Genomic DNA, 26054 nt, shown 5'->3' with positions numbered 1-26054 from the left:
CACAAAACTAACCTATTCCACGAAGTCAAAGTTTTGGTCAAATGCAAAACTGACCTTTTATAGACTTTGTTGGCAGTCTACATTTTGTAGACTTCCGTTGAAGTCTATTTTGAAAAGTCAAAAGTTCGGTCAAATGAAAAACTAACCTCTTTTAGGTAGACGTCTTAGTAAGTCTACCGAAAGTTTTATTTTTGTTGTCAAAGGTAAAGACGGAGACTACTGGGGAAGTCTGCGTTAGAAAAAAAATTTGTCTGCTCAATTGCAAAACTAACCCGTGCGTTGACAAATAGACTGCATCGTAAGTCTCCACGGAGGCGTAGACATACAAAACAGTCTACCGTCGCGACACAGATCTGAAAAAGAACGAAAACCATGTAAATAGTTACATTTTTCATGTGTAAAGCTTGTTTCCAACCTTTTCAACCGTCCAAACTCCAAATATGAGCAAAAAGAAGCATCTTTAACGATTCACTAATGAAGAAACTCGAAAATATGAAGTTTGTGATTATGAAAATGATAGTTATGAGAGTTTTTTAGATGGAAATGTAGAGGAGATGAGAGAAAATGAAGTTTTTTGGGTTATAATGAGAAAAAAAGTGGTTGAAAATTGAATTCTAGAGCTTTAGAGCTCAAAAATGGTGGTTCATGGTGGTTGGAAAAATTGATGATGATGGCATTTTTGTAAATAAGAAGAAATGGTTAGGGTGTATTTGATTTTTTGTTAATTTCGAAATTAATAAAAAAATAAATAAAAATGGCAATTTTGTGAATAATTCAAAAACATAAGGATAGTATGGAAATTTTATTGATGAATAGTATGGACAAAAAAAAAGGGTTGGTTTTGGATTTGACTTGAAAATATGGGTTGGTTTTGAAAAACACCCTAGAATATACTCTAAAATACTCATATGTCATGGTTAAAAGTGGGTAAAATTCATTGTATATCATTAACTTAAGCTGTCTATTTCACTTATATCTTCTTTTAATTTGCTTTAGCTATGATCTCGAATGTATTAATTTTTTTTTCCTTTGGTAAAAATGTTAAGTCATGTATTAGTTTATACGCGTACATCTTTTAACGTTGATTTAGATCAGTATATTTCGAATATTAAACATATTGTATAATTTGGTTAACAAATAATTTCTAAAACTTTTGACATTCTATAAATAATCAAGTGTAAAATCTATTATTGTAAAATAAAAATTAAAAAATTATTTGTGATTTATTTCAGTTTAATTGATAATTTGTTAGATCCCATTGTCTGACTCATGCCTAATGCATTTTCCAACACATGTATTATCATGGCGGAGGCAGAATATTCGTTTACATGGGTCAGTTTGATAACAAATGTGTTTTATAACGGTCAGTAAGCTAATTACCTCATATTTGTTTTACAAAATAGAGGGAACTTTTCTTTTCACATGAGTCATATACCTTGGTTCTAGGCTAGCTCCGCCATTGTTTATATCAGTCATTTGCCACATGTGTTCAAAAATCTAGTTACGAAGTTATTGAATCGTAATTGGTGAGCACATAAGAGAATACTGATAACATATAATATGTGGAGGCTGAGGATCGGAGCGGCGGCTAGAGATGAACATCACTTGTTCAGCACCAACAACTACGTGGGCAGACAGACTTGGGAGTTTGATGCAGAAGCAGGCTCTCCCGAAGAACTCGCTGGGATGGAACAGGCTCGCCGGAATTTCTCGCTCAACCGGTCACGTTTCAAAACCAGTGGCGATCTCCTATGGCGTATGCAGGTGAGTGAGGTAATCGACGTTTTTTATTGTAAACATGTACTACTAGTAGTACTAATACTTTGACTTCATTTGGACTCAAGTTTTTGAGTGAAAAGAAGTTTGAGCAAAAGATCCCGCGAGTGAGAGTAGAGGACGCAGATAAAATAACGTATGAAGATGCCAAGACGGCGATGAGAAGAGGAATGCTATATCTTGGGGCGTTACAGGCTAAGGATGGGCACTGGCCTGCTGAGAACTCCGGTATCATGTTTTTGAACTCCCCATTTGTAAGCTCATGCTCTTTCTCCAACAGTTTATAAGGTTTCAAGTTTACACAGATTGTAGACCTATTATGTTTTTTTTTAACAAAAAGGGATCAAGAGCCCCATTTTCACCGGGGACTTGGAAACACTTATTGGACTGGCAAATCATCTAAATTCTTAATTCACGTATATTAAAATTTTCTATTCAACTTTTTAATTCACGTATATTAAAATTTTCTTAAATTTTATGTTTTATCTTTAATTAAAATAATATTTTTACTTAATTTTGTTATTTAATGAGTTAAAAGACTAAAAGTAAAATAATCAAATATATGTTACTAAAATTTTAAACAATATTAGTAATAAGGAAATTTTAAAAATAAAAAATAATATTTAGTATCAAATGTTTAACATTGAGGCTTGGTATATAGTTTATATATGAAACATATTTTCTATATTGGACTGTTTAATTTATAATGATGATGGTGTTTTTCAATGAACGGGAAAAAAAAACAATAGTTCATATGCTTATACATAACTGGACACCTGGAAGAAATCTTCACCGTGGAGCATCGCAAAGAGTTTCTGCGTTACATGTACATCCATCAGGTATCCATCTGTGCACTACACATTTAACCGATCAAACATATTGTAAGACTACGAATTTCCAATTTTAAAATTAATTACATGGATACGGAGTTACCACTTTGGTTTAATTAACATGAGTCTGTAAATGTTTGCTGTCAAAAAAAAAAAAAAATTAATTACTATTAATTGTAAAGATCTATATCATTTACATATTATTGTAGAATCATCTCCCAAAAAATGCAAGAAAGTCCAATCTAAAAACGTTTTGAAATGCTTAGATTTGTTTAAAAGCAAATATAACGTGTTTGACGTTACTTTCAAACTTTTTAGATATACTAACTGGGTAATAGGAACCTTCAAACAATTTCATCATCAAAACGTTGTCAATAACACGTCGATCATGTCACCGTTTCTTCCTCTCAAGGAAAACGTTGATGCAGCATAGATTTGAGATAAATATGAATTATTTCTATTTTGATCATTATATTTATTTGTATAATTATTTTAGTTATTTAGATAGAGGTTCTTTTGTTACAAAAAAAAAAAAAAAAAAAAGATAGAGGTTCTTAAATTTATCATTAGGTGTTTGGTGTGATTGACAAAAGTGTTTGGTGTTTATCTTTTATTTTTTGGTATGAAGTGTTTGGTGTTTATCTAGTTGTAGGAGTTTTCATCTGTAAAAGGTTTTTGTAATTTTATTTCTTATTCAGTTTATTGATACTGATATTTTATTAAGAACTTTTTTTAAGAACAGAGAAGAAGATTCTCGATCATTTTTTTCGGTAGCTTGTTTTGGTAGATCGGTGAATCCAGTAAGACATTAATTCTAAGGTATTATAGACTAAATAAGATTCATTGCATTATCTAGATTCTGCTAGTTCAAATGTCCTATCAATTTTACCATAAATTTAGCGAATTTAAAAGTTAAAGAATTGTCAATAACGATGTTTGAACAAGAAAATTGTAGCATGTTTTTCTGAAACCCATATTTCAAATAAATATTGTAGATGCTTGTGCATCAATGTGTCAAGAACCAGATTTTCATAACAGAGTTTTGAAGCGAAGCCAAACACAATATACAGTTTAAAATATGACACAAATCAGTAAAATAATACTCTTTTTGTTTCAAAAAGATAAATGTTTTAGAAAAAAATTTGTTTCACAAAGATAGATATTTTGTGTTTTCTATGAAAAAATTGTAAACTTAAAAAAAAATTAATTTTACTGAATTACTATTGGTTAAAAGATATTAAAAATTAAAAATTGAAAAAAACAATACATTTATTATAGTAATTTAATGTGTTTTTTTAATATGTGAAAATGTTATAAAGTCTATTTTTATTAAACGAAAGGAGTAAGTTAATATTTATTTTAGAAAATTTCGTATAAATATATAGTCCCACTAAAATCATAAATTAATAATTTATATATATAAATACAAACAAAAAAATTGCATATTTATTTTTTATTCACAATGAAGTTCATTTCTATTTTTTCTTTACACTTCAATATATTTTGATAATATTTAGTAAAATTATATCTAAAACTACATTTATATTATATAAATCATATTTTCGTATGCACCAAATAGTATAACAAAAACGATATAAAAATCAAAATACTTAATTAATATATATACGCACGGATATATTAGTTAAATATTAGAAATTTTCTAAATTAAGACATTAAATCTAAGGTATTGTAGAATTAATAAGATTCATTGAGTTATAGACTAAATAAGATTCATTGCATTATCTAGATTCTGCTAATTCGAATGTCCTATCAATTTTACCATAAATTTAGCGAATTTAAAAGTTAAAGATATGCCAATAACAATGTTTGAACAAGAAAATTGTAGCATGTATTTCTGAAACCTAAATATTGTAGATGTTGCGCATCAATGTGTGACAATCCGTCCCGTGGGAACTACCTGTTCTGTGGGCCCCAGGCTCACAGCACTGCAGCGCACCGTTCTCAACTCCTTTCTTATGAGTTTTCTCTAACTCCATAATTAGGTTGTTGGTAGGCTTCGAACCCAGGACCTCACCCTTTAACAGCATTCCCACAGGACAAGTTGTCACCAATTGAACTGTATATGTGACAACCCGCCCCGTGGGAACTACCTGCCCCGTGGGCCCCAGGCTTACAGAACTGCAGCGCACCAACCCCGATCCCTTTATTATGAGTTCTCATTAACTCCATAATTAGGTTGTTGGTGAGCCTCGAATCCAGGACCTCACCCTTTAACAGGATTCCCACAGGACAAGCTGTCACCAATTGATCTGCAGGTCAATTGGTGACAACTCATCCTGGAGGAGTGTTGTTAAAGGGTGAGGACCTGGGTTCGAGTCTCACCAACAACCTAATTATGGAGTCAGAGAGGACTCATAATGGAGGGATTGGGGTCAGTGCGCTGCAGCGCTGTGAACCTAGGTTCCTAGTAAGAGGATGGATTGTCACAAAAAAAGTCTTGTAACATCCCGAGTTGTGATATACAGAAAGGCATAAGAGAATTGATTTGGCTACCTATGTCACCAAAGTTGATTTACCTTTTCCAGAACACATCCTAAAAGAACTACAGAGTTAAGCGTGCTTGAGCTGGAGTAGTGGAAGGATGGGTGACCTATCGGGAAGTGATTCGCGATAGCGTGCGAGTGAGGCCAAAGCACGGGGAAAGGTCATGTGGTGATTGCAGGGTCAGTAAACAATGATTTCGAGCCTTAGAAAATTAACGGACCGACCGTCAGACGGGATGGGGCCCACGGGCCGAGAGAGTGGGCGTGGGTGGCCCATTAGCCGTGGACGGGTCGGGGCGTTATAAGTGGTATCAGAGCTGGTTAGCCATCTCAGTTCTGACCTGAGAGGCGTCTTGAGACCTGTCATGGGGTGCAACAAGTACGTTGCGTTCTATGAGAGGGGGTGAATTGTAACATCCCGAGTTGTGATATACGGAAAGGCATAAGAGAATTGATTTGGCTACCTATGTCACCAAAGTTGATTTACCTTTTCCGAAACACATCCTGAAAGAACTCCAGAGTTAAGCGTGCTTGAGCTGGAGTAGTGGAAGGATGGGTGACCTATCGGGAAGTGATTCGCGATAGCGTGCGAGTGAGGCCAAATCACGAGGAAAGGTCATGTGGTGATTGCAGGGTCAGTAAACAATGATTTCGAGCCTTAGAAAATTAATGGATCGACCGTCAGACGGGATGGGGCCCACAGGCCGAAAGAATGGACGTGGGTGGCCCATTAGCCGTAGACGGGTCGGAGCGTTATACAATGTGTCAAGAACCGGATCTTCAGAACAGAGTTTGGAAGCTACGCCAAACACAATATACAATATAAACTCTAATTAATACACAATAAAATAATAAATACGTTAAATTAATAAATTGCTTCGATTTCAAATTTGAGACGGTTTAAAATGACGCAAATCGATAAAATAATAAGATCATATTTATTTTAGAAAATCTTGTATAAATATATAGTCTCACTAAAATCATAAATTAATAATTTATATATAAATACAAGCAAAAAATCGTATTATTTATTTTATATACACAATGACGTTCATCTCTGTTTTTCTTTACACTTCAATATATTTTGATAATATTTAGTAAAATTATATGTAAAACTACATTTACATTATATAAATCATATTTTGTATGCACCAAATAGTATATCAAAAATGATATAAAAATCAAATTTCTAATATTTAATTAATATATATACGCACAGATATTTTATTTTTATAAAACAAAATATTCTAAAAATAGAGAAATTTTTTTAAAATGAATTTTTTTGAAATTAATAAAATTTTATAAATCCTACATTATTAATTTATAAAGTTTTTACAGTAGTTCTATCAAAAAAAAATTGGTATTTTGATCAAAAAATATAAAACATAGTTGCCAATCAAGTGCATTCACGTTATTTTCAATTTATGTTTACAAGGTTTTCTTAAGTTTTTCATTTTTCATTAAAATATTTTGTTTTTTTACTAATTATGAGGTTTGGGTTTGTATTTTCGTACTGCAAAACTCATATCATGTTAATTTAGATTATATTGGATATTAGATGTCTCTAACAGAAATTGAATCTATGACTTTTTAGATCTCTATTAGGTGATGATCAAAAAGTTTTAGCCACTAGACCAGTTCGTCCCAACAGGACTTGGGTATTTATTTGTTTTGTTGGAGTATGCTTACACCTTTAATTTTGTTACAGACTTTAGGTGAAATGATTTAGGTTGGGTTCTTTTCACAAAAACCCCAAATCATATCCACTTCAACTTAGAATATCCCAACACATGCTTGAATATATACATATATACTATACATGACTATAGTAGGATTTTGTAGAACGTAGATGGTGGGTGGGGAATAGACATAGAGAGCGACAGTTGTATGCTAAGCACGGTCCTCAACTACATCTGCCTACGGATTCTACGAGTAGAACCAGAACAAGGAAGTACTTGTGCAATGGCTCGTAAATGGATTCTCGACCACGGTGGTGCTACTTATACCCCCTTGTTTGGAAAAGTTTGGCTTTCGGTACACTTACTGAACTAAATCACCAAAAGATAATTATCATCATCGAGATTTGCCCTTAATCTTGCTAATTTAATAGGTTCTTGGAGTGTACGATTGGTCTGGCTGCAAATCTATACCACCCGAGTTCTGGATGCTCCCTTCTTTTTCTCCTATTAATGGAGGTTGAATTTTGCGGCGTCTTTGTTTTTTTCTTCATATGATGAGATTGGCTCGCAGTTTGTTTGATATTTATATGTGCAGGTACCGTGTGGATTTATTTTCGGGAGAGTTTTATGGCGTTGTCATACCTGTACGGTAAAAAGTTTGTAGCTATACCAACACCTCTCATTCTACAGCTCCGTGAAGAGCTTTATCTACACCCTTATGCCCAAATCGTTTGGAGCCAAGCCCAAAACCTATGCGCAAAGGTTAGTATTTTCTTAAACCTACCATGAACTAACATGTCATGGTGCAAATGTTAGTGTATAAGTCCAGTATATAGGACGTGAATAGTAAAAAGAAAAATAATGCACATCTCACGGACCAAACGCATATACTTCATTTAAAATAAATTTTTTTTTGCCAATTAACTACATCCAACACAATGGCGGTTAATTTTTAAAAACATGTTTATTGATTACAACAAATGGATATGTATCACAAATCATAATGTTGGTGTAAATGAGTGCAGGAAGATAAATACAATCAACAATCATATCTACAAGATTTGTTTTGGAAAAGTGTTCATATGTTCTCTGAGAACATCCTAAACCGTTGGCCTTTCAACAAAATCATAAGGCAAAGAGCTCTTCAAACAACAATGAAACTCATTCACTACCATGATGACTCCACCCGATACCTTACCACTGGATGTGTGCCAAAGGTTGCACTCTTAAAATAATCCCTCTTCAGAATTTATCCTTTTTCATTTAATTTTGGGTATATTCGTATGTCTGATTTTTATTTAATCGAGAAGAAACATAAAATATCCAGTCTGTGACCACTTTCGTTATCATATTTGATAGGTGCTTTGTATGCTTGCATGTTGGGTAGAAGAACCAGAGGGTGATTACTTCAAGAAACATCTTGCTCGACTCCACGATTTTGTATGGATTGGTGATGACGGTCTGAAATTCCAGGTTAGTTCTTTTTGGGATGGCAATATGTCATCATATATAAACAGATGAGATGATTCGTTTACTGAATTCAAATATATTTGAACGTGGCTGTGGTTATATGCGACTGTGGCGGGCTCAAATTAACATGTGACTTGTGACATGTGCCGTGCCACAGTCACATTTATCGTAACCTTAAATTAATTCAAAAAAAAAAATTTTGAATTATAATAATTTTAAAAGACTTTTCAATAAAATATCATGTATAATTTGTGTTCAGCTTTTGAGAGCCAAAACTTGAAAACCCCAAATAATAATGCCGTTACATATTAAAAAAAAAACTCAGTAGTATGCCATATCAAAATTAGATGATTCATCCATAGCAATTTAAGCCTGATGTTTTACTTGAGCAGATTTGTGGTAGTCAAATATGGGATACAGCCTTCTCGCTACAAGTCCTTTTAGCTGCAGATGACGATGATGAGATTATTCGATCAACGCTGATCAAAGGATACGACTTTTTGAAGAAATCTCAGGTAACAGAAAACCCACCTGGTGACCATCTCAAAATGTTTAGGCACATTACAAAAGGTGGTTGGAATTTTCCTGACAAAGATCAAGGATTGCCTGATTCAGATTGTACTGCTGAAAGTTTAGAGGTGGCTTCTCTTAATTGATCATGTATTGATCCTTAACTAGCTTACAGTTACACAGTGAAGCTAATTATTTATATCCATGTCTAGTGCTGCCTAATGTTCGAAACAATGCCGCAAGAGTTCATAGGTGAGAAAATGGATGTAAAGAGGCTCTATGATGCTGTCAATTTGATTCTCCATTTTCAGGTTGTATATATAAACTTAGCTTATTAATTAATATGCTTAAATAATTTTTATTGATCAACATTTTTCTTCTATTCAAATTAATAGAGCAAGAATGGAGGTGTAACAGCGTGGGAACCAGCACCTGGGAAAACTTGGCTAGAGGTCTCTTACATATCATTTTTCTATATTTTCAAGATTATTGAATAATTGTGTGTAACAAATACCTAAACATAATTAATCAAATGCAGTGGTTTAGTCCAGTGGAGTTTATGAAAGACGCAGTTGTGGAGCATGAGTAATATATTTCTTAATTATCTATATATATATATATATATATATATGTGTAGAATCACACTTTTTCTTGTAAATATATTACTTATGGCATACACCGTCTTTAGGTTTGTTGAATGCACTGGGTCGGCACTAGTAGCAATTGCTCGGTTCATGAAACAGTTTCCTGAATACAAGAAAGAACAAGTGAAAGACTTTATAAAGAATGGAGTGAAATACTTGGAGAATCTTCAAATGTCGGATGGCTCTTGGTATGGAAGCTGGGGCGTGTGTTTCATTTATGGAACCTTCTTTGCAGTAAGAGGTCTAGTGGCTGCAGGTAAGACTTACAACGACTGTGAGGCTATCCGTAGAGCGGTTCGGTTCCTTCTTGAGACACAAAACGAGGAAGGTGGTTGGGGAGAGAGTTATCTCTCTTGTTCGAAAAGGAGATACATTCCACTTAGTGGAAGAAACAAGACAAATCTTGTGAATACAGGCCAAGCGCTTATAAGTTTAATTTTGGGTGGTCAGATGGAGAGAGATCCACGTCCGGTTAATCGTGCTGCCAAAGTCTTGATCAATTCACAGTTGGATAACGGAGATTACCCACAAGAGGTGATTAATTAAATTCATGAGAGTTTTTTTTTCCGTATATTATATAACCACTATAGATTTTGAATTTATGATTATAAATATGATTTACGTTTGAGAGACTTATTAATTCCTTAAATTTCTGGTCTTTCTCTTCTTTTTTTTTTCTTCAGGAAATGAGTGGGGTGTTAAGTGTAAATCTGAAGCTCCATTATCCTATGTATAGGAACATTTTCACTCTTTGGGCACTCACATATTACACGCAGGCTCTACGTGCCCTCCAGTGAGCAGTTCAGTATTCCTTCTAAATAAATTTTTCTTCTCTATGTAAACATTTTTTCTTTGAAATCTTGGTCCTAAAGTCAAACATTCTTAATTTATGTAAAAACATATTCTTCCTATCTCTATGTTCTATCTATGTATATGGGGTTCGAACATTTTATTTTCTTCCCATAATTTAGTATCATGCGTATAAATTTAGATTTTTCTTCGCATAATTTATAGATGTAAGCATCACATATCACATGGTAGTAAATGCAAACCGTAAACATTTATTTGTTTTGACTACTTCTCAACTTCAATCAACCACATGGTACTAATTAATGATAACTATGTTACTTTGGGTTAATATAAAAATGTTTTAGATGGAATTAACCCAGTTTTCTCTCGACGCTGAAATCTATGAATCCATGTTACAAATTGCAACAAGTATATGTGCTGGTTCGTTTGTTACGTCACTATATTTTTGAAGAACTCAATACTAGTGGTTGATATATTAATTAACCCTAAATCGTTCCACATCTCCACTATAAATATGGCATTATAAGTCCAAATCTAAAGGATCAAATAACTAAAGCCGAAAATGGAAAACAGAGAAACTCTTGTTTACACTCTCATTTGCATCTTTCTCTCTCTCCACTTCTTGTTTTGGAGATTCAGGCCGCGTTACACTGAAGTTGCGTCTGTCTTCAGACTGACCCGCCACCTTAACATCCGCAGTTTTGCTTCAGTAACAAGCTATAACTTCGACTTCATGTTGTATATGGTCAATAAGGCCAAGTCTGTCAACAAAGCACTAGACGAGGCTGTTCCTCTCCGCGAGCCAGCACTCAAAATCCGTGAATCCATGAGGTATACGCTTCTCTCGGGTGGAAAACGTGTAAGGCCAATGCTTTGCTTAGCTGCGTGCGAGCTCGTAGGCGGCCAAGAGTCCACCGCAATGCCCACTGCATGTGCTGTTGAGATGCTTCACACGTCATCTCTCATCCAAGACGACCTCCCTTGTATGGATGACGACAACCTTCGTCGTGGAAAACCAACCAACCATAAAGTATATGGTGAAGATATATCCGTCTTGACCGCTGATGCACTCATAGCTTTGGCTGTCAAGAAGATGGCCGCGTCTACCTCTTTGGGCGTTCCTCCAGAGAGGGTTCTCCGGGCCATTCTGGAGATGACAAAAGCGTTGGGAACGGAAGGGCTCGTTGCGGGTCAAGCGGCTGATCTGGCCGGAGAAGGAATGAGCGGAGTGGGGTTGGAACATCTTGAGTTTATACATATTCACAAAACGGCGGCGTTGCTTGAAGCTTCTGCGGTGGCGGGGGCTATAGTGGGAGGTGGGTCTGATGAAGAGATTGAAAGGCTTAGGATGTATGCAAGATGCATTGGGCTTATGTTTCAAGTTGTGGATGATGTTCTTGACGTGACAAAGTCGTCGGAGGAGTTGGGGAAGACGGCCGGTAAAGATTTGATGGCCGGAAAGCTAACGTATCCGAGGTTCATGGGAGTGGAGAAGTCGAAGGAGTATGCGGAGAAGTTGAACGTAGAAGCGAGAGAGCATCTTCAAGGATTTGATTCACACAAGGTGGCGCCTTTGTTGTCTCTCGCTGATTACATTGTCAACCGACAAAACTAACTTGATATATGTTTTAGAAAATTATTGATATATATGTTCGTTAAATGCAAACTTAAAAATGGAATAGAACTATATCTTCGATCGCAAGATAATTAGTTTTATTATAAATCCAAACAGTGTAAACGTATCTAGATAATTAATTATTATATTAAATTCTAGGTTTACATTTACGAATAGTTAATTTTATAGTCAAAACTTGGATGTGATTTATATTAAAGCGGGTTTGTCTCATTCAAAGATTTACTTGAACAATCGTAATAAAAGATATGCTTTTCGACCGACATTATAGGAAGGGTAGAGCGAATGAAACCGTAACCAGTAACCAGTAACCAGTTCTGCTGTGTATATATAAATTTTGCGAAGGGTAGAGGCTCATAGAGCGAATAAAACCCCTAACCAGTTCTCATTGTTATATTGAACGTAGCCTTTACTTGTTGTTCACGTTCTCTTGTATTAACAAAGTTTTATTCAAGTTTTTTGGGTCTAGGAAGTCTTTGGAAAAACTGTGTGTAATCAAAAAAAAAAACCTTATTATTCTTTTAATTTTTTTACAATAATGGTTTTTATTAAAAAGCTGATGAATGCGGTCGACAAGATTCATGATACAAGAAAATAGAAAATAGAAATTCGTGACGAGATTCATGATTTGTTTTGACATGGTTATCTACTAGGTTTATTTCTAAAAAAAGACGATGAAATTAAAGTGAATAATGTGGTAGCAATGCTACCGTAGCATCTATCGAACGCATCACCACTTAGTCCAGAATAGAATCTAGACTATATTAAACTCTAGGATATATCGTGATTATGTAGCTACACTAATGTTACTTTAGAGAGCATGACGAATTTTAGAATGTAGATTGTTTACAAGTGAACTTAAAAGTCTTTTTTAATGAAAAAAAATACAAAATGAAAAAGACGATCAAGATCCAGAATTTTTTTATAATCATAACTATTAGCTACCCTAATGAATGTGATAAGTATTTATTGGCATATCTGTCACTGAGACGCTAACTGCAAATCTATATTATTAAAACTGAAGTACCTTTTGGTACTGTTTGGAAACTTAGATAGTAGATTAAATGAAAGTTGTTTGGAAACAATGATAGCAGATTAATTTTTTTTTATTTACATATTTAGTCACTGTATTTCTTTCTTATTTACAGATTCTGTCGTTTGGAAACTTGGATAGCAAATTAAATAAGAATTGTTTGGAAACACATATAGCAGATTCAATATTTTTTTTTATTTACACATTTAGCCATTGCATTTCTTTCTTATATACAAATCTGCCACTTCACTTAAAATCAAAAAAATAATTAATTAATTACAATGAATTGTTATTTTTTTTTGTTGAAATAAAAACACAAACTATAATATACAGTATATATTAATCTGCTACAATATAATTTTCAAGAAAACCAAATATCATAAAATTAATAATAATTCATAAAAACCTACTGTAAAAATTAAATCATTTTTAAATAATAAACAAAAAAAATCAATAGGTTAATATATGAATATTATAATTACATCAAATTGCATCAAGTTATAAAATTATAAATATAATATTACGTACAGATACAAAACATAAAAATATAAATTGACATTTTATAAAATCAATGGTTTATAAATTTATATTGAACGCAAGTTAAATCTAACACCCGCGCTGGGGCGCGGGTCAAGATCTAGTATAAATTAAACTAGATCTTGACCCACGTCCCCGTGCATATGTTGGATTTAATTGACGTTCAATGTAAATTTATAAACTATTGATTTTATAAAATGTCCATTTATATTTTTATGTTTTGTAAAATATATTTAGAGTAGAATATATTATATTATAATATAGATGTTTGATAATAATTTTTATCCGTACGTAATATTATATTTATAATTTTATAACTTGATGCAATTTGATGTAATTGTAATATTCATATATTAACCTACTGATTTTTTTTGTTTATTTATTTCAAAATGATTTAATTTTTTGCAGTAGGTTTTTATGAATTATTATTAATTGTATGATATTTGGTTTTCTTAAAAATTGTATTGTAGCAGATTAATATCTAATTATATAAAGTAATGTTTGCTTCTCTCCTACGATGCCACCTAGGATCCAGGTCAGAAAATCAAAAGTTTTGAGCATGACACGTGTCACCGTCGACCAAAACGCATCAATTCATTTAATCCGAAATTGTGACGGGCTTAGATGTGGGCTTCGCGTGAAAATTGTGTATACGGCCTGACAAATGGATTTTGTCTGTAGCCCTAATTCTAAAGACGTGAAGCCATGGAGTTCTGATCCTCTCTCCGTTCTACGGCGGCGGCGCAGTGACACGGTGGAGTTTATGGAAGGTTGTGTGATATGAATCTTCGTGAAGAAACTCTGGGTCGGGCTAGCTCTGTTCGTGTCGTTTCGCCTCATGTTCTTCTCCTCCGAGACGTTATGTGATACATTGATTTATAGCCATTAACAACTTTCTTAAATCCGTTGACCCACTCCACGCACGATTTATCATTAAATGCATCTCCTCTCTCTACAAGCTGTGGATCTCCAGCTATAAAAAGGTCAATCTTTACCCCCTAAAACATCATCCGCGCAAATCCTAATCCTTTTAATCATCTCTGTTTCTAGAGTGGTTATGTTATCTCGGAGGTGAACTGGACTGCGGGAGCAGTGGAGATGTTAATGCGGCAGAGGCAAGATGCGGCCTAAATAGATTGCAGGATGTCCTTATGGCAAGACAAGCAAAGACCGAGCCAAAGATGGAGGCGATTCCAATGTCTGCGGCGGTGACATTAAGATTATCTCGGATAACTGGAAGGACAGGTGGAGCAACAAAAGAGGAACCGAAGCAACATAGGAACTAAAACCATAAAAGGTGGAAAGCTCTCATGTAAGGCTTGCGACGGAGATTAGCCAGAATGTTGTGGATTCATTCACTGAATCTTTCAGTAGCGGCTCCTCCTCTTGGACCTCCACCAGCGCCAAGATTATGGTTAGCGAGTGAATGTGCAGCGAGTGAGGTGAGTACACTCTGTTTGTTTTTCTATTAAACATTTTTGTAAGCTCAGTAGCAATAGTGTTTCTTTGTTGTTGGTATTTAATGAGTTTATGTCGTTGATGAGTAGATATGTGGAATATGTTCTTAACCGGTATTCAAGAACTTAATTATCTATCAAATGCAGGGAAAATGATCAGCTTTCCAAATATGGAGACACTAAAACAGCCCGGACCGTAATGCTAGCAGAAGTAAATCCTCCTTTTCGTAACAAATTGACGTAGTTCCCTACATTAAGATCTTCAAGACTGCGGACTCTCATTAATCAAAGGTGTGTTTCTTTTTCCTCACGATGATAGAACATGTTTCTTGATTCATTGTGCACATGTTCTCTTGCAGTCTTAACTGGCAGCACCAGCTGTGCAAAAATCCTAGGCCAAACCCAGTTATTCACAGACCACACATTGCGCAGTTCCGAATGGGCCTCTGGCACTTTTATCAGTCAATCAGCCTGTTACAACTTTGACAAAGCCAACAGCTTTTCCGTTACTTGGAGCTCATGGTGTAAGAAACCTCAACGTTTGACTGCTTTATTCAAGTTTCTGAATTGTAAAAGTATTAACATTTGAGTAAATCTGTAGTTCTATATTCAATGTAGCCCTTTCCTCCTGTTACTGTTGTTTCTGCTGCTAATGCTCCAACTGGCCCAGTTTACCGTAAGGTGTGGTACAATCATCTTATCTTACCATATTATCATTTGGTCAGGTTAGTTAAAAAAGAAAACAATCAATTTTTTTTGGACAGAGTTGAATCTTGCCTGAAAACAAAGTTTTTTTTTCTCACTGATATTCTTATGCTGCAAACAGTTTGTTCATGCTTGGGAAAATTATTTATGTGTTCAGTACCATTGTCCAAAGTTGTAGAACAAGAGTGGTATGTGCTTCTATACGTTTGAGTGGTCCAGTGTGTGAGAAAACGCATTCAAGAACGCTAAATCGTGTATTGGGCAGAGATAAATGGAACTTCATGTGTACATATTTCTGGTCTTGATGTCTAAGTTGATGATGTTAATTGGGGTGCTGAAGACTGAAGTTGACACTGGAGAAATCATGGGATTATGACCAGCATTTTCATGCAAACATGATCTTGGATAGTAAGAGAAAGGACAACAGTTTCAAAACAGGAAAGAATAATGACAACAGAAGCTACGACTACTAAAAGGTTGGGAACTGGAGCCGTAAGGATCAGCAATGAAGAGAGAATGAAGAAAGAGACGAGCTGTGCAATTTCTATAAAACCGTTTGTTTTCATTTCAAACCAAATAATTTTGTTCCCCACACTCTCTCTCGACTGCACGTATGATTTCAGTTTCTATCTTTAACTGTTTTCAGTAGACTTGGCCAATAGTACGAACACAAAAAAAAAATTAATCATTTATATAAATTTAGTGACTAACTCAATATTTACAAATTCAGAATTAAATAAAGCCAATTGAAAATTTATATTTCTCAAAAGTGAATTAAGAATTTCCCAGAATTTTAATCTCTTTGGAGTTTAACCCTAAACTTCCTTTTTTTATTAAAACTGGATTAATTGTTTGTTTCAAACTGTTTGTCTTTTGTCAAACAAATTACAAAATTCTCACCTTATAAGTTCAATAGGCCAACATTTTAAACTAAAATAAAATGAGCACTTAGACACAAACAAATAAAAACTAACTATCTAAAAAAACTTGAGAAAATATTAGCATAAAAATATTCACTATTGTAAACAAGTAAAGTTGTGAACCCATTGTATGATAGTACACCCAAATCACACCAATTAAGTTCAAACTCACATCCCATTAATATATCATTCAAAAGATAAAAGAACATCAATTATTTAGAGGCTAACAACTACAAAATATACACAACACAAAATTAATTAATACATCAAAAGATATGTTAACATAATACATTGCAGAAACACCATTGTTCAACTATTTATGATTGGTTGTACATTTAACAAAGTTTTACATAAAAATTATATATGTAAGATAAAAAAAATATTTAGATCATGGGTCTTATTAGTTGGTTGTAAGTGCAGAAATTTTGTTGTAATAATTTAGTTTGTAGTTTTTAGTGACATAGTTACAATTTTTTTAATATATAAAATATTACAATTTTTAAACCGCTGATATATATATAGGGTTGTAAATTTAAAGGGCATGATCAATCAAATTATTCAGAAACTAATGTGAAAACAACATTTATTAAAAAAAGTCAAGTGAATTGAAGCATTTCTACAATGCAACCAATCAAACACATAATTAAAATTTAATCAATTTTGGTTTATTTTGCTCATCACCTTAAATATAATTTCCAAAAAAAAATATCAAAAATTTGGATACTAAAAATTTGAGATTCATATGATTAAAAACAAATATGTTTTAAAAATTATAATTTTATAGCTACTTATATTTTATAATAGATTATAATATTTATATATATCAAAATAAATATACAAAATATATAATAAAGCTAAAATTTAAACAAAAACCCGGGCGTAGCCCGGGCCGACCCTAGTATACTATATATTACAGTTTGTGCTTTTATTTTCAGCAAAAAGAAATAACAATTCATTGTAAATAAGAAAGAAATGCAATGGCTAAATGTGTAAATAAAAAAAAATATTTAATTTGTTATCCGTGTTTCCAAACAATTCTCATTTAATCTGCTATCCAAGTTTCCAAACGACAGAACCTGTAAATGAGAAAGAAATACATTAATTAAATATGTAAATAAAAAAATATCTAATCTGCTATCTTTGTTTCCAAACAACTTTCATTTAATCTATTATCTAAGTTTTCAAACAGTACCAAAATGTACTTCAGTTTTAATAATATAAATTCATTCAGTTAAGATATCTTATGACCTAAGAGAAATGGGAGCGTAAATGGTTAGAAATTTTAATTAGTTTAGTGGATTTTAGATCTGGTAGGATATAAAAATGAATTTCCAAAATTTTCTTTTGTTTTTTAAAAGATATCATGAAGAATTTATTCTTTTTTTTTGTCACAAAACACATTCATTCATAATTTAGTTTGGTGGGGGCATTAAGGTAGCCACAACCACCCCTTGTTCATACAAACTTAAAGCATTCTTGGCAAGCAAATCAGCCTCACCATTTCTCTCTCGCGACAACCAAGCAAAGCTAACAACATCAAAAGCGTTAGACAGAATGTGAATATCCTCCACCACTCCGTAGATCTCCAACAGAGGGTCTTTGCCGTTGATGGCATTAATCAACAATCTTGAGTCTGAATCAAATCTCACGTCCTTTACTCCCAGCCTACAACACGTCATCATCGCTTCTTTCATGGCTAGGGCTTCAGCAACGAGAGCTGAGGGGGTGAAGGAGATTCCTAGCTTAAACAGAGTCTTCTGTTCTCGAATCACCACAACCCAGCCAAGCCCCACATTCTTGGTTACCGCCGACCACGCAGCATCAGACCTTGTGACCGTTTCAGCTACATGAGGGAGGGGTTGGGGAATTCTTTACCTGACTGTTTCTTTTTTGTCCTGCGCTGCGGACCATTCTCTTGCTAACACTATAGCTTGCGATAAAACGTCTGCCGGACTCCCAGTAAAATTCTCAAAGACAAATCTGTAGCGAGCTTTCCACAGAGCCCAAAGAATCCATGGCACAAGAGGTGGGGGCGTTAGTCCTGTCGGGGGAAGGCAACCAAGCCTATGCAAGTCATTCCAGTCAGCTCTCAAATCTGTCAATCCGCTAATTCCAAAGCTTCCATCCAGTGGAGCAAATTTCCACACTTCGCGAGCAAACGGACAATGGAAAATAAGATGATTGATAGATTCCAAGTTCCCGCACCTCTTACAGGCCGGATTGACATTTATATGGCGGCCTAGTAATACTTCTCCAGCCGGGAGAATACCCTTCAGACTCTTCCAGGTAAACATCTTAACCTTTGGAGCAATTTTGAGGTTCCACACTGTTTTTCTCCAGTCAAACTCAGTGGTAGCCTCTCCCTCCAGAATTTCTTCAGTTACCTCGGCCATGGCCGTATAGTATCCTGTTTTGACAGTGTACTCTCCTGTTTTAGTTCCTAGCCATTTAAGAGCGTCTGAGGCTCCTTTCGTGCTGGGAGTGATACTCATAACTCTTTCCTCCTCAAAGGGTAGAACTGTTTGAAACAATTCTCTGTTCCATTCGCCATTCCCTGCTTGAATCAGGTCTTTTACGCACAATGAAGCTGTTTCCCTAGTTGCAGGTCCCATAGGCCTACACAGGGCTTCTAAACTCAGCCAGGCATCATCCCATATCTTGATCGACGCTCCATCGCCTACTATCCAGCCCAGGTTTTTCACTAGGAGATCTCTACCCACCAGAATGCTCTGCCACCCATGGGAAGCCGCTGACGGGGCAGTACAAGTTAGAAGATTTTCCTCTGGACAGTACTTAGTCAATAAGATCCTGCCCAGGAGACAGTCAGGGTTTTCTTTTAGCCTCCAGCTAATTTTAGCCAAGAAGGCGTCATTGAATGCTTGTACATCCCGTATGCCCAGCCCATCATTACTCTTAGACAGAGTCATTTTATCCCAAGCTAACCATGCCATCTTTCTCTTCCCCGTCTTGTCCTCCCACCAAAAGCGCGTTAACGCCGATTAGATACGATTGCAAAAGGAGACAGGCAATTTGAAACATGTCATGGAGTAGGATGGTATAGGGGATAGAACACTCTGAAGCATTACCATCGTACCCGCTGCGGATAGGTACCGGTTACACCAACTGCTAGCTTTCTGAACGATTCGATCCACTACTGACGAGAACATGTCTTTCTTCTTTCTCCCGAAAAGTTCTGGAAGCCCGAGATACTTTCCAACACCGCCTTCTTTGTGGATTTGAAGCTCTGTATGGACCATCTTTTTCAGATCAGTCGGGGCTCTGCGTGAAAAGGTAACAGATGACTTTTCAAAGTTAATTGATTGACCAGACGCTGTCCCATATCGGTGCATAATTTCTTTGAGTGCTATAGTCGACTCTCTATCCGCTTTCAGGAAGAACATAATATCATCCGCAAATAGGAGATGGTTAATCTGGGGACTCCCCCGAGAAACCCTAATGCCTTGGATATGTCCTTCTCCTTGTGCTTTGCTACAAAGACCCGAGAGCACTTCACTACATAGTATGAATATGTAGGGTGAGAGGGGATCGCCTTGGCGAATTCCTCTGCTCGGTATAACCTTTCCTCTAGGCGAACCGTTGATGAGGAAGGAATATGTAACTGACGAGATACACTGCATGATTAAACCAATCCTATGTTGGTGACATCCGAGTCTCTCTAGCACTGCAGCTATGAAGTCCCATTCAAGCCGATCGTATGCTTTACTCATGTCCGTCTTCACTGCCATTGCCTCTCTTTTCTCTGCTCGGGACGTCTTCAAAGTGTAGACTACCTCAGGGGTGATGAGTACATTATCCCCTATCAATCTTCCTGAGATAAAGGCCGATTGATTTTCCGAAATGATTTTGCCCAATAGAGGTTGCAGTCGTTTCTGAAGGATCTTGGAGTAGACTTTGTGGTACACATTGCATAAAGCAATAGGACGATAATCAGACACTCGCTGTGGGTTTTTAATTTTCGGGATCAGGCGGATATGAGTGTCATTGACTCCGGGAGGTAGAGTGCCTGCTCTGAAAGCTCCCTGGATTTCTTGTACCAAGTCTGGTCCAATCTCATTCCAGTGAGTGTGGTAAAAACTCGTGGAGAACCCATCCGGGCCTGGCGCTTTCTCGCCATTAATGTCCTGGATTGCTTCTTTGATCTCCACCGCCGACGGAACCGCAATCAGTACTTCGTTATCTTCATGCGTGACAATAGATCGGAGGGCATAAGTAATAGTTTCTCCCCGATAACAGGCTCGTAGAGCGAATGAAACCCCTAACCAGTTCTCATTGTTATATTGAACGTAGCCTTTACTTGTTGTTCACGTTCCTCTGTATTAGCAACTTATTCAAGTTTTTTGGGTCTAGGAAGTATTTGGAAAAACTGTGTGTAATAAAAAAAAAAACCTTATTATTCTTTTAATTTTTTTACAATAATGGTTTTTATTAAAAAGCTGATGAATGCGGTCGACAAGATTCATGATACAAGAAAATAGAAAATAGAAATTCGTGACGAGATTCATGATTTGTTTTGACATGGTTATCTACTAGGTTTATTTCTAAAAAAGACGATGAAATTAAAGTGAATAATGTGGTAGCAATGCTACCGTAGCATCTATCGAACGCATCACCACTTAGTCCAGAATAGAATCTAGACTATATTAAACTCTAGGATATATCGTGATTATGTAGCTACACTAATGTTACTTTAGAGAGCATGACGAATTTTAGAATGTAGATTGTTTACAAGTGAACTTAAAAGTCTTTTTTAATGAAAAAAAATACAAAATGAAAAAGACGATCAAGATCCAGAAATTTTTTATAATCATAACTATTAGCTACCCTAATGAATGTGATAAGTATTTATTGGCATATCTGTCACGCTAACTGAAAATATAAATTAAACTAGATCTTGATACACGTCCTTGCGCAGATGTTGGATTTAACTGGCGTTCAATGTAAATTTATAAACCATTGATTTTATAAAATGTTCATTTATATTTTTATGTTTTGTAAAATATATTTAGAGTAGAATATATTATATTATAATATAGATGTTTGATAATAATTTTTTATATGTCCTTAATATTATATTTATACTTGTATAACTTAATGCAAAATGATGTAATTGTAATATTCATATATTAGCCTATTGATTTTTTTTGTTTATTTATTTCAAAATGATTTAATTTTTTGCAGTAAGTTGTTATGAATTATTATTAATTGTATGATATTTGGTTTTCTTAAAAATTGTATTGTAGCATATTAATATATACTATATATTACAGTTTGTGTTTTTATTTTCAGCAAAAAGAAATAACAATTCATTGTAAATAAGAAAGAAATGCAATGGCTAAGTGTGTAAATAAAATCAAATATTTAATCTGTTATCTGTGTTTTCAAACAATACATGTTTTTTACGGCGACAGTCTGGACAAACATAGCTAAAGAAGTGCTGAAAGACAAGTTTACAGTAGACTGGGATACTCTAGTCTTACTGATCAGTGATACCACAGTTGACAAGGTCACATTTTTCGTCATCAGATACCTGTTTCAACTCACTAATCATAGTTTATGGAGGAAACGAAATTGCAGAAGACACGGCGAGCCACACTCTACACAAGGAACTCTCATTAGCACTATTGAAAAAACAGTACTCCAAAATAGGTTGAGTATTTGAGTTCTATCAGGCTATTGGGAGACTTTCGCTATGAAAAAGACCTACGTTTCTGGTTCAGCACAAGAGCTCGAGTGTGGAAGGTTCATATGATTTTTTAATTCTTTATTATTTTGAAAAATTCAAATAAAGACACACTATGATGTAAAATGGTTTTTGGATTGAATAAATTTAACATTCATACAAAAAAAAATTATTCAAATACAAATTGTTGACGAAGTGGCAAGATTAGTATCAAATATTGATTATTAACGTGTTAAAGATGGGATCGGATCTAGTTGATATTTTAGATAAAATTCAGTATGCAATTCCTTTTCTTTGTATTTTCTTTGTACGTAACTTGAATTGAGTTTGGATGGGTAACATTTGAATTGGTAAGTTTTAAATGGCTGGGTGACTGCTCTTATGTCTTAAGAAGTGATTGATTCAAGTCGTATTTTCAGAGATTTATTGATCTGTGTGTTAGCACTTAGCAACAATATCTTTCATCAAATATTTGCCTTGACTTGTTGCTGCGAACTAGAGTATATCAGATCTCTCAGAAGAAGTATCATATCATCAACCTTCATCGTATTTTCAGAGTCCTGAACAGTTGATGAACTTTTGCTTTTTGTTTGGAGGGATATATCTTATTACATCAAATCGGGAAAATGACTATTTTCGACCTGAACGATTTCTATCGTATCTTTTCATATTCGAAAAAGAGTAAATGTGAATTTATACTTACACCGTAAATTGTTGAGGTTGAAATGACATTTTCCCCCATCAAATCGTTCAAAAGTTGTAGTGGTGGGTTTTATTGGGTAAAGTGTCAATTTCGACCCCAACAATTTCAGTCGTGTCAAATACGATCCGAACAATTGATCAGTGCCAAATACGTCGTTTTTTGAATTATAATTGAGTTGATGTCGTATTTGGCACTGATCAATTGTTCGGGTCGTATTTGGCACGACTGAAATTGTTGGGGTTGAAATTGACACTTTTACCGGGTTCTATTGGTGGGCGAAACATATAAGTATAAACACAATTTTGTACAAAACAAGTTTTTTTTGTACAAAACAATTTTGTCAATCATGGAACAAGTATTAGACAAGTTAAAATTGCTTTGTACCGATAGAGAATAATTTGGTGAATGTTCTTAAAAAACCGGAGTTCTAATTTCTAATGATTAAGGCAACAAAAATGATAACAGCTGATTATGCAAATGAACACAATTTAGGGAAAAAATGATGGTATTTTTCATTCTTCAAGTTTTATACCATTCATGTTGAATTAGTTATTCTGCTATAAGCATTATGCAATTCATTCTATCTTTCATTCCGTTAGTTACTTTTAGGCGTAGACGCGAGTGAATCTCCTCCATCTTCATCTTCTTCTCAAGCCTTTTCGTCCTTCTGGTTTCTTCAGAAATGGAAAGTTTTCAAAACCCAGATTGGGAAACCGAGTTTAACCGCTTCGAACGAGCGATCTCATCCTCTCCCGCCCCGATTCGCGTAAGATCCGTTATAAAGCTATCAGCTTTAGCTAATCAATCACCGGAGAGTATCCTAACCCGCGCAATCCCGATCCTCGCCGGTCTTCTCCGCGTCTCCGACGACCCCAATCGCTCCGTCCAAGCCGCCGCCGCGCATTGCTTGAAACGCATCGCCTGCCTCGGCGGCGAGTTCGCGGCGACGATGGGGAGGTGCGGCGTGATCGCTAGCTTGTTAGGGCTCTTACTCGAGCAGGCGAATGACAACGGTATTGCGTTACGAAGGATCTGGGTGAAGTGTTTGTGGAGTTTAGTTACTTTCGGATCTTCGATTCGGGTCGGGTTAGCTAGGTTAGGCGGTGTGGAGATCGTGACACGTGAGCTGAACACGTGGGAAGATGATTCGAGTAGATGGTGCCTGTTAGAGATCCTTACTGCCTTGACGACGATACGAGAGAGCAGACGCGTTCTTGTTCACAACGGTGGGTTGAAGTTTCTTGTTGAAGCGGTTAAAGTTGGGAACTTTGCGTCGAGAGAGAGAGCCTGTCACGCTATTGGGTTGGTTGGTGTTACTAGAAGGTGTAGGGGGTTGCTGGTTGAAGCAGGAGTGGTTCCAGCTCTTGTGGATTTGTTTCGAGATGGAGATGAGAAGGGAAAGCTTTTAGCTGGTAATACCTTGGGGATCATAGCGGCTCAGACCGAGTATATAAGGCCTGTGACTGAAGCTGGTTCGATTCCTTTGTATGTGGAGCTTCTTTCCGGAGGAGATCCGATGGGGAAAGATATTGCGGAGGATGTGTTCTGTATACTAGCTGTGGCTGAGGGTAATGCTGTTTTGATAGCGGAGCAGCTTGTGAGGATCTTGAGAGAAGGAGATAACGAATCCAAGTTTGCTGCTTCTGATGTGTTGTGGGATCTCGCGGGTTATAGGCATTCTGTGTCTATTATTAGAGACTCTGGTGCGATTCCTTTGCTGGTGGGGCTTGTGAGAGATGGGTCTCTTGAGTTTAGGGAGAGGATCTCTGGAGCTATTTCTCAGCTGTGTTACAACGAGAACGACCGTGAGGTCTTTTCTGAGTCTGGTATGATACCGATTTTGATTGAATGGTTGGGGGATGAGTCGGAAGAGCTTAGGGATAATGCGGCCGAGGCGCTGATTAATTTCTCAGAAGACCGAGAGCATTATGGTAGAGTGCATGAGGCTCTAAGCCATCCCGTGATTCGGAGTATGCAGAGCAGACTTGCTAGAATCAGAGCCTCTCATGAACATTTGGTTAGGTCAATGCGAAGGGTTACTATCGAACATCTTGCCCGGGATCCATATCTTCCCTAATGAACAGATCCAGGTTTCAACCTGTTTTAATGTATGTTTCTTGAAAGAAGACTAGAATGTTTTTTTAAAAAAAAATTTGTGACTTTTGTTTCCTTTAGATGTTTGTATATACACACATGTACCAAAAGATATTGACTTTGAACGAATATGGATTATACATAGTTGATCTTCATTTACATGATTGTGCATCCAGTGGTTGGACCATAAGAATCATACACTATTACTTCAGACATCTCATGTTGTGGCTGCTCATAGCAAATGGTGGGGCATTCAGCTAAGCAGCAATGAGGTGGAACCTTTTGATCTGTACCGTTATCATCATCAGCAGCCTCGATGTTCTTGGAATCGTCTGTATCATCATCCTCTTCTTGCACCTGATCATCATCAGGAGTGAGAATATCCGGGTTAACTTCTTCTAGAGTCTCTAATATGGCATAGCAAGCTTGCTTCCTCAAAGTGTCAACCAAACAAGCTGCGTCAATTCCATCACCGACCACTACGAGCTCGTCCTCGGATTCCCCTTCTATGGCTACAGAGATTACACCTGCAAGCAAGGTACACAGTTTTCATCCTATCATTAGAAACCACTTACTGTGTTCTCTTTGTTTAAACCTGAATATTTTACCCTTTGCATTGACTGCTACTTCCATTGCTTTCCTCCTGCATCTGTCACAATTCACTGACAATTTGATACGCATCTTCTTCTGCAAAATGCTCCAGTAAAACCCAGAAACAAAAATGGAGAAATAGGTTAAGAGCTAAAAACAAAACGGAGGATTATGCAACAAGGCTGTTGGCAAGAGTCAGACCTTCATTTTCCCCTGACGAGGAACCTCTGTTTTAGCTAAAGTGGAGATTGAAGAAAACTATCATCGGGCTTACGGTATGTACTTGTTTCGAAAGCCATGTTTTGTGCTGAGCACGAAGACAGAGAGAGAAAAAGTCAATATAATGTTTTATTTTGTAGTCAAACGCATCATATAATACTTGTCGATAGGAAAGATCTTTCCTCTTCTTGTGTGTTTGATGATAACTCATAAGTAATCATATACCAAGGAAGAATTG

General features: G+C 35.7%; 4 protein-coding genes and 1 long non-coding RNA gene across 8 annotated transcripts; 4 read left to right on the top strand and 1 right to left on the bottom strand.

Annotated features, from left to right (window-relative positions):
• The first annotated feature begins 936 nt into the window (after window positions 1-936).
• LOC103869352 (seco-amyrin synthase) lies at window positions 937-10365 on the top strand. Of its 4 annotated transcripts, none has more exons than XM_018659176.2 (14): window positions 937-1773; window positions 1845-2030; window positions 2526-2615; window positions 6953-7144; window positions 7221-7305; window positions 7385-7551; window positions 7815-8006; window positions 8149-8262; window positions 8652-8897; window positions 8982-9080; window positions 9165-9221; window positions 9308-9354; window positions 9458-9947; window positions 10097-10365. In XM_018659176.2, the coding sequence occupies exons 1-14, from the start codon at window positions 1561-1563 to the stop codon at window positions 10208-10210; spliced, it is 2292 nt and encodes a 763-aa protein (XP_018514692.1). In that variant the 5' UTR covers window positions 937-1560; the 3' UTR covers window positions 10211-10365. The 4 variants fall into 4 exon arrangements, with proteins under 4 accessions (XP_018514692.1, XP_009145671.1, XP_033148034.1 ...); XM_009147423.3 differs by having other exon boundaries at window positions 940-1764; window positions 10097-10210; XM_033292143.1 differs by having other exon boundaries at window positions 942-1773; window positions 1845-2004.
• LOC117134192 lies at window positions 2622-6078 on the top strand. The gene is made up of 2 exons (XR_004458381.1): window positions 2622-3116; window positions 3157-6078. It is a non-coding gene; the product is annotated as an uncharacterized LOC117134192 (long non-coding RNA).
• A 234-nt stretch (window positions 10366-10599) lies between the features above and the next one.
• On the top strand, window positions 10600-13308 carry LOC103869351 (geranylgeranyl pyrophosphate synthase 10, mitochondrial). The gene has a single exon (XM_009147422.3). The coding sequence runs from the start codon at window positions 10786-10788 to the stop codon at window positions 11836-11838; it is 1053 nt and encodes a 350-aa protein (XP_009145670.1). The 5' UTR covers window positions 10600-10785; the 3' UTR covers window positions 11839-13308.
• Window positions 13309-23360: 10052 nt separating this feature from the next.
• Window positions 23361-26001, top strand: LOC103869349 (U-box domain-containing protein 12). The gene is made up of 3 exons (XM_018659197.2): window positions 23361-25020; window positions 25183-25544; window positions 25710-26001. The coding sequence occupies exon 1, from the start codon at window positions 23595-23597 to the stop codon at window positions 24987-24989; it is 1395 nt and encodes a 464-aa protein (XP_018514713.1). The 5' UTR covers window positions 23361-23594; the 3' UTR covers window positions 24990-25020; window positions 25183-25544; window positions 25710-26001.
• Window positions 25102-25720, bottom strand: LOC103869399 (heavy metal-associated isoprenylated plant protein 47). The gene is made up of 2 exons (XM_033292148.1): window positions 25615-25720; window positions 25102-25533 (listed from the first exon to the last, which is right to left on the bottom strand). The coding sequence occupies exons 1-2, from the start codon at window positions 25685-25687 to the stop codon at window positions 25163-25165; spliced, it is 444 nt and encodes a 147-aa protein (XP_033148039.1). The 5' UTR covers window positions 25688-25720; the 3' UTR covers window positions 25102-25162.
• Window positions 26002-26054: the final 53 nt, after the last annotated feature.

The sequence above is a fragment of the Brassica rapa genome, chromosome A05 (genome assembly GCF_000309985.2).
Source record: "Brassica rapa cultivar Chiifu-401-42 chromosome A05, CAAS_Brap_v3.01, whole genome shotgun sequence".
NCBI classification, from domain to species: Eukaryota; Viridiplantae; Streptophyta; class Magnoliopsida; order Brassicales; family Brassicaceae; genus Brassica; species Brassica rapa.
The sequence above is the reverse complement of the archived record's forward strand: the minus strand, read 5'-3'. Positions and strand labels throughout refer to the sequence as shown.

Excerpts from the sequence above, each read along its gene's own strand:
- LOC103869352 (XM_018659176.2), top strand. The coding sequence starts at position 1,561 with ATGTGGAGGCTGAGGATCGGAGCGGCGGCTAGAGATGAACATCACTTG. Across the intron at positions 2,031-2,525 it reads TGTTTTTGAACTCCCCATTT|TTCATATGCTTATACATAAC; the intron begins GTAAGCTCATGC and ends AAAAAACAATAG. Across the intron at positions 8,898-8,981 it reads GTACTGCTGAAAGTTTAGAG|TGCTGCCTAATGTTCGAAAC; the intron begins GTGGCTTCTCTT and ends ATCCATGTCTAG.
- LOC103869351 (XM_009147422.3), top strand. The coding sequence starts at position 10,786 with ATGGAAAACAGAGAAACTCTTGTTTACACTCTCATTTGCATCTTTCTC.
- LOC103869349 (XM_018659197.2), top strand. The coding sequence starts at position 23,595 with ATGGAAAGTTTTCAAAACCCAGATTGGGAAACCGAGTTTAACCGCTTC.
- LOC103869399 (XM_033292148.1), bottom strand. The coding sequence starts at position 25,687 with ATGCGTATCAAATTGTCAGTGAATTGTGACAGATGCAGGAGGAAAGCA. Across the intron at positions 25,534-25,614 it reads AGTAGCAGTCAATGCAAAGG|GTGTAATCTCTGTAGCCATA; the intron begins GTAAAATATTCA and ends CCTTGCTTGCAG.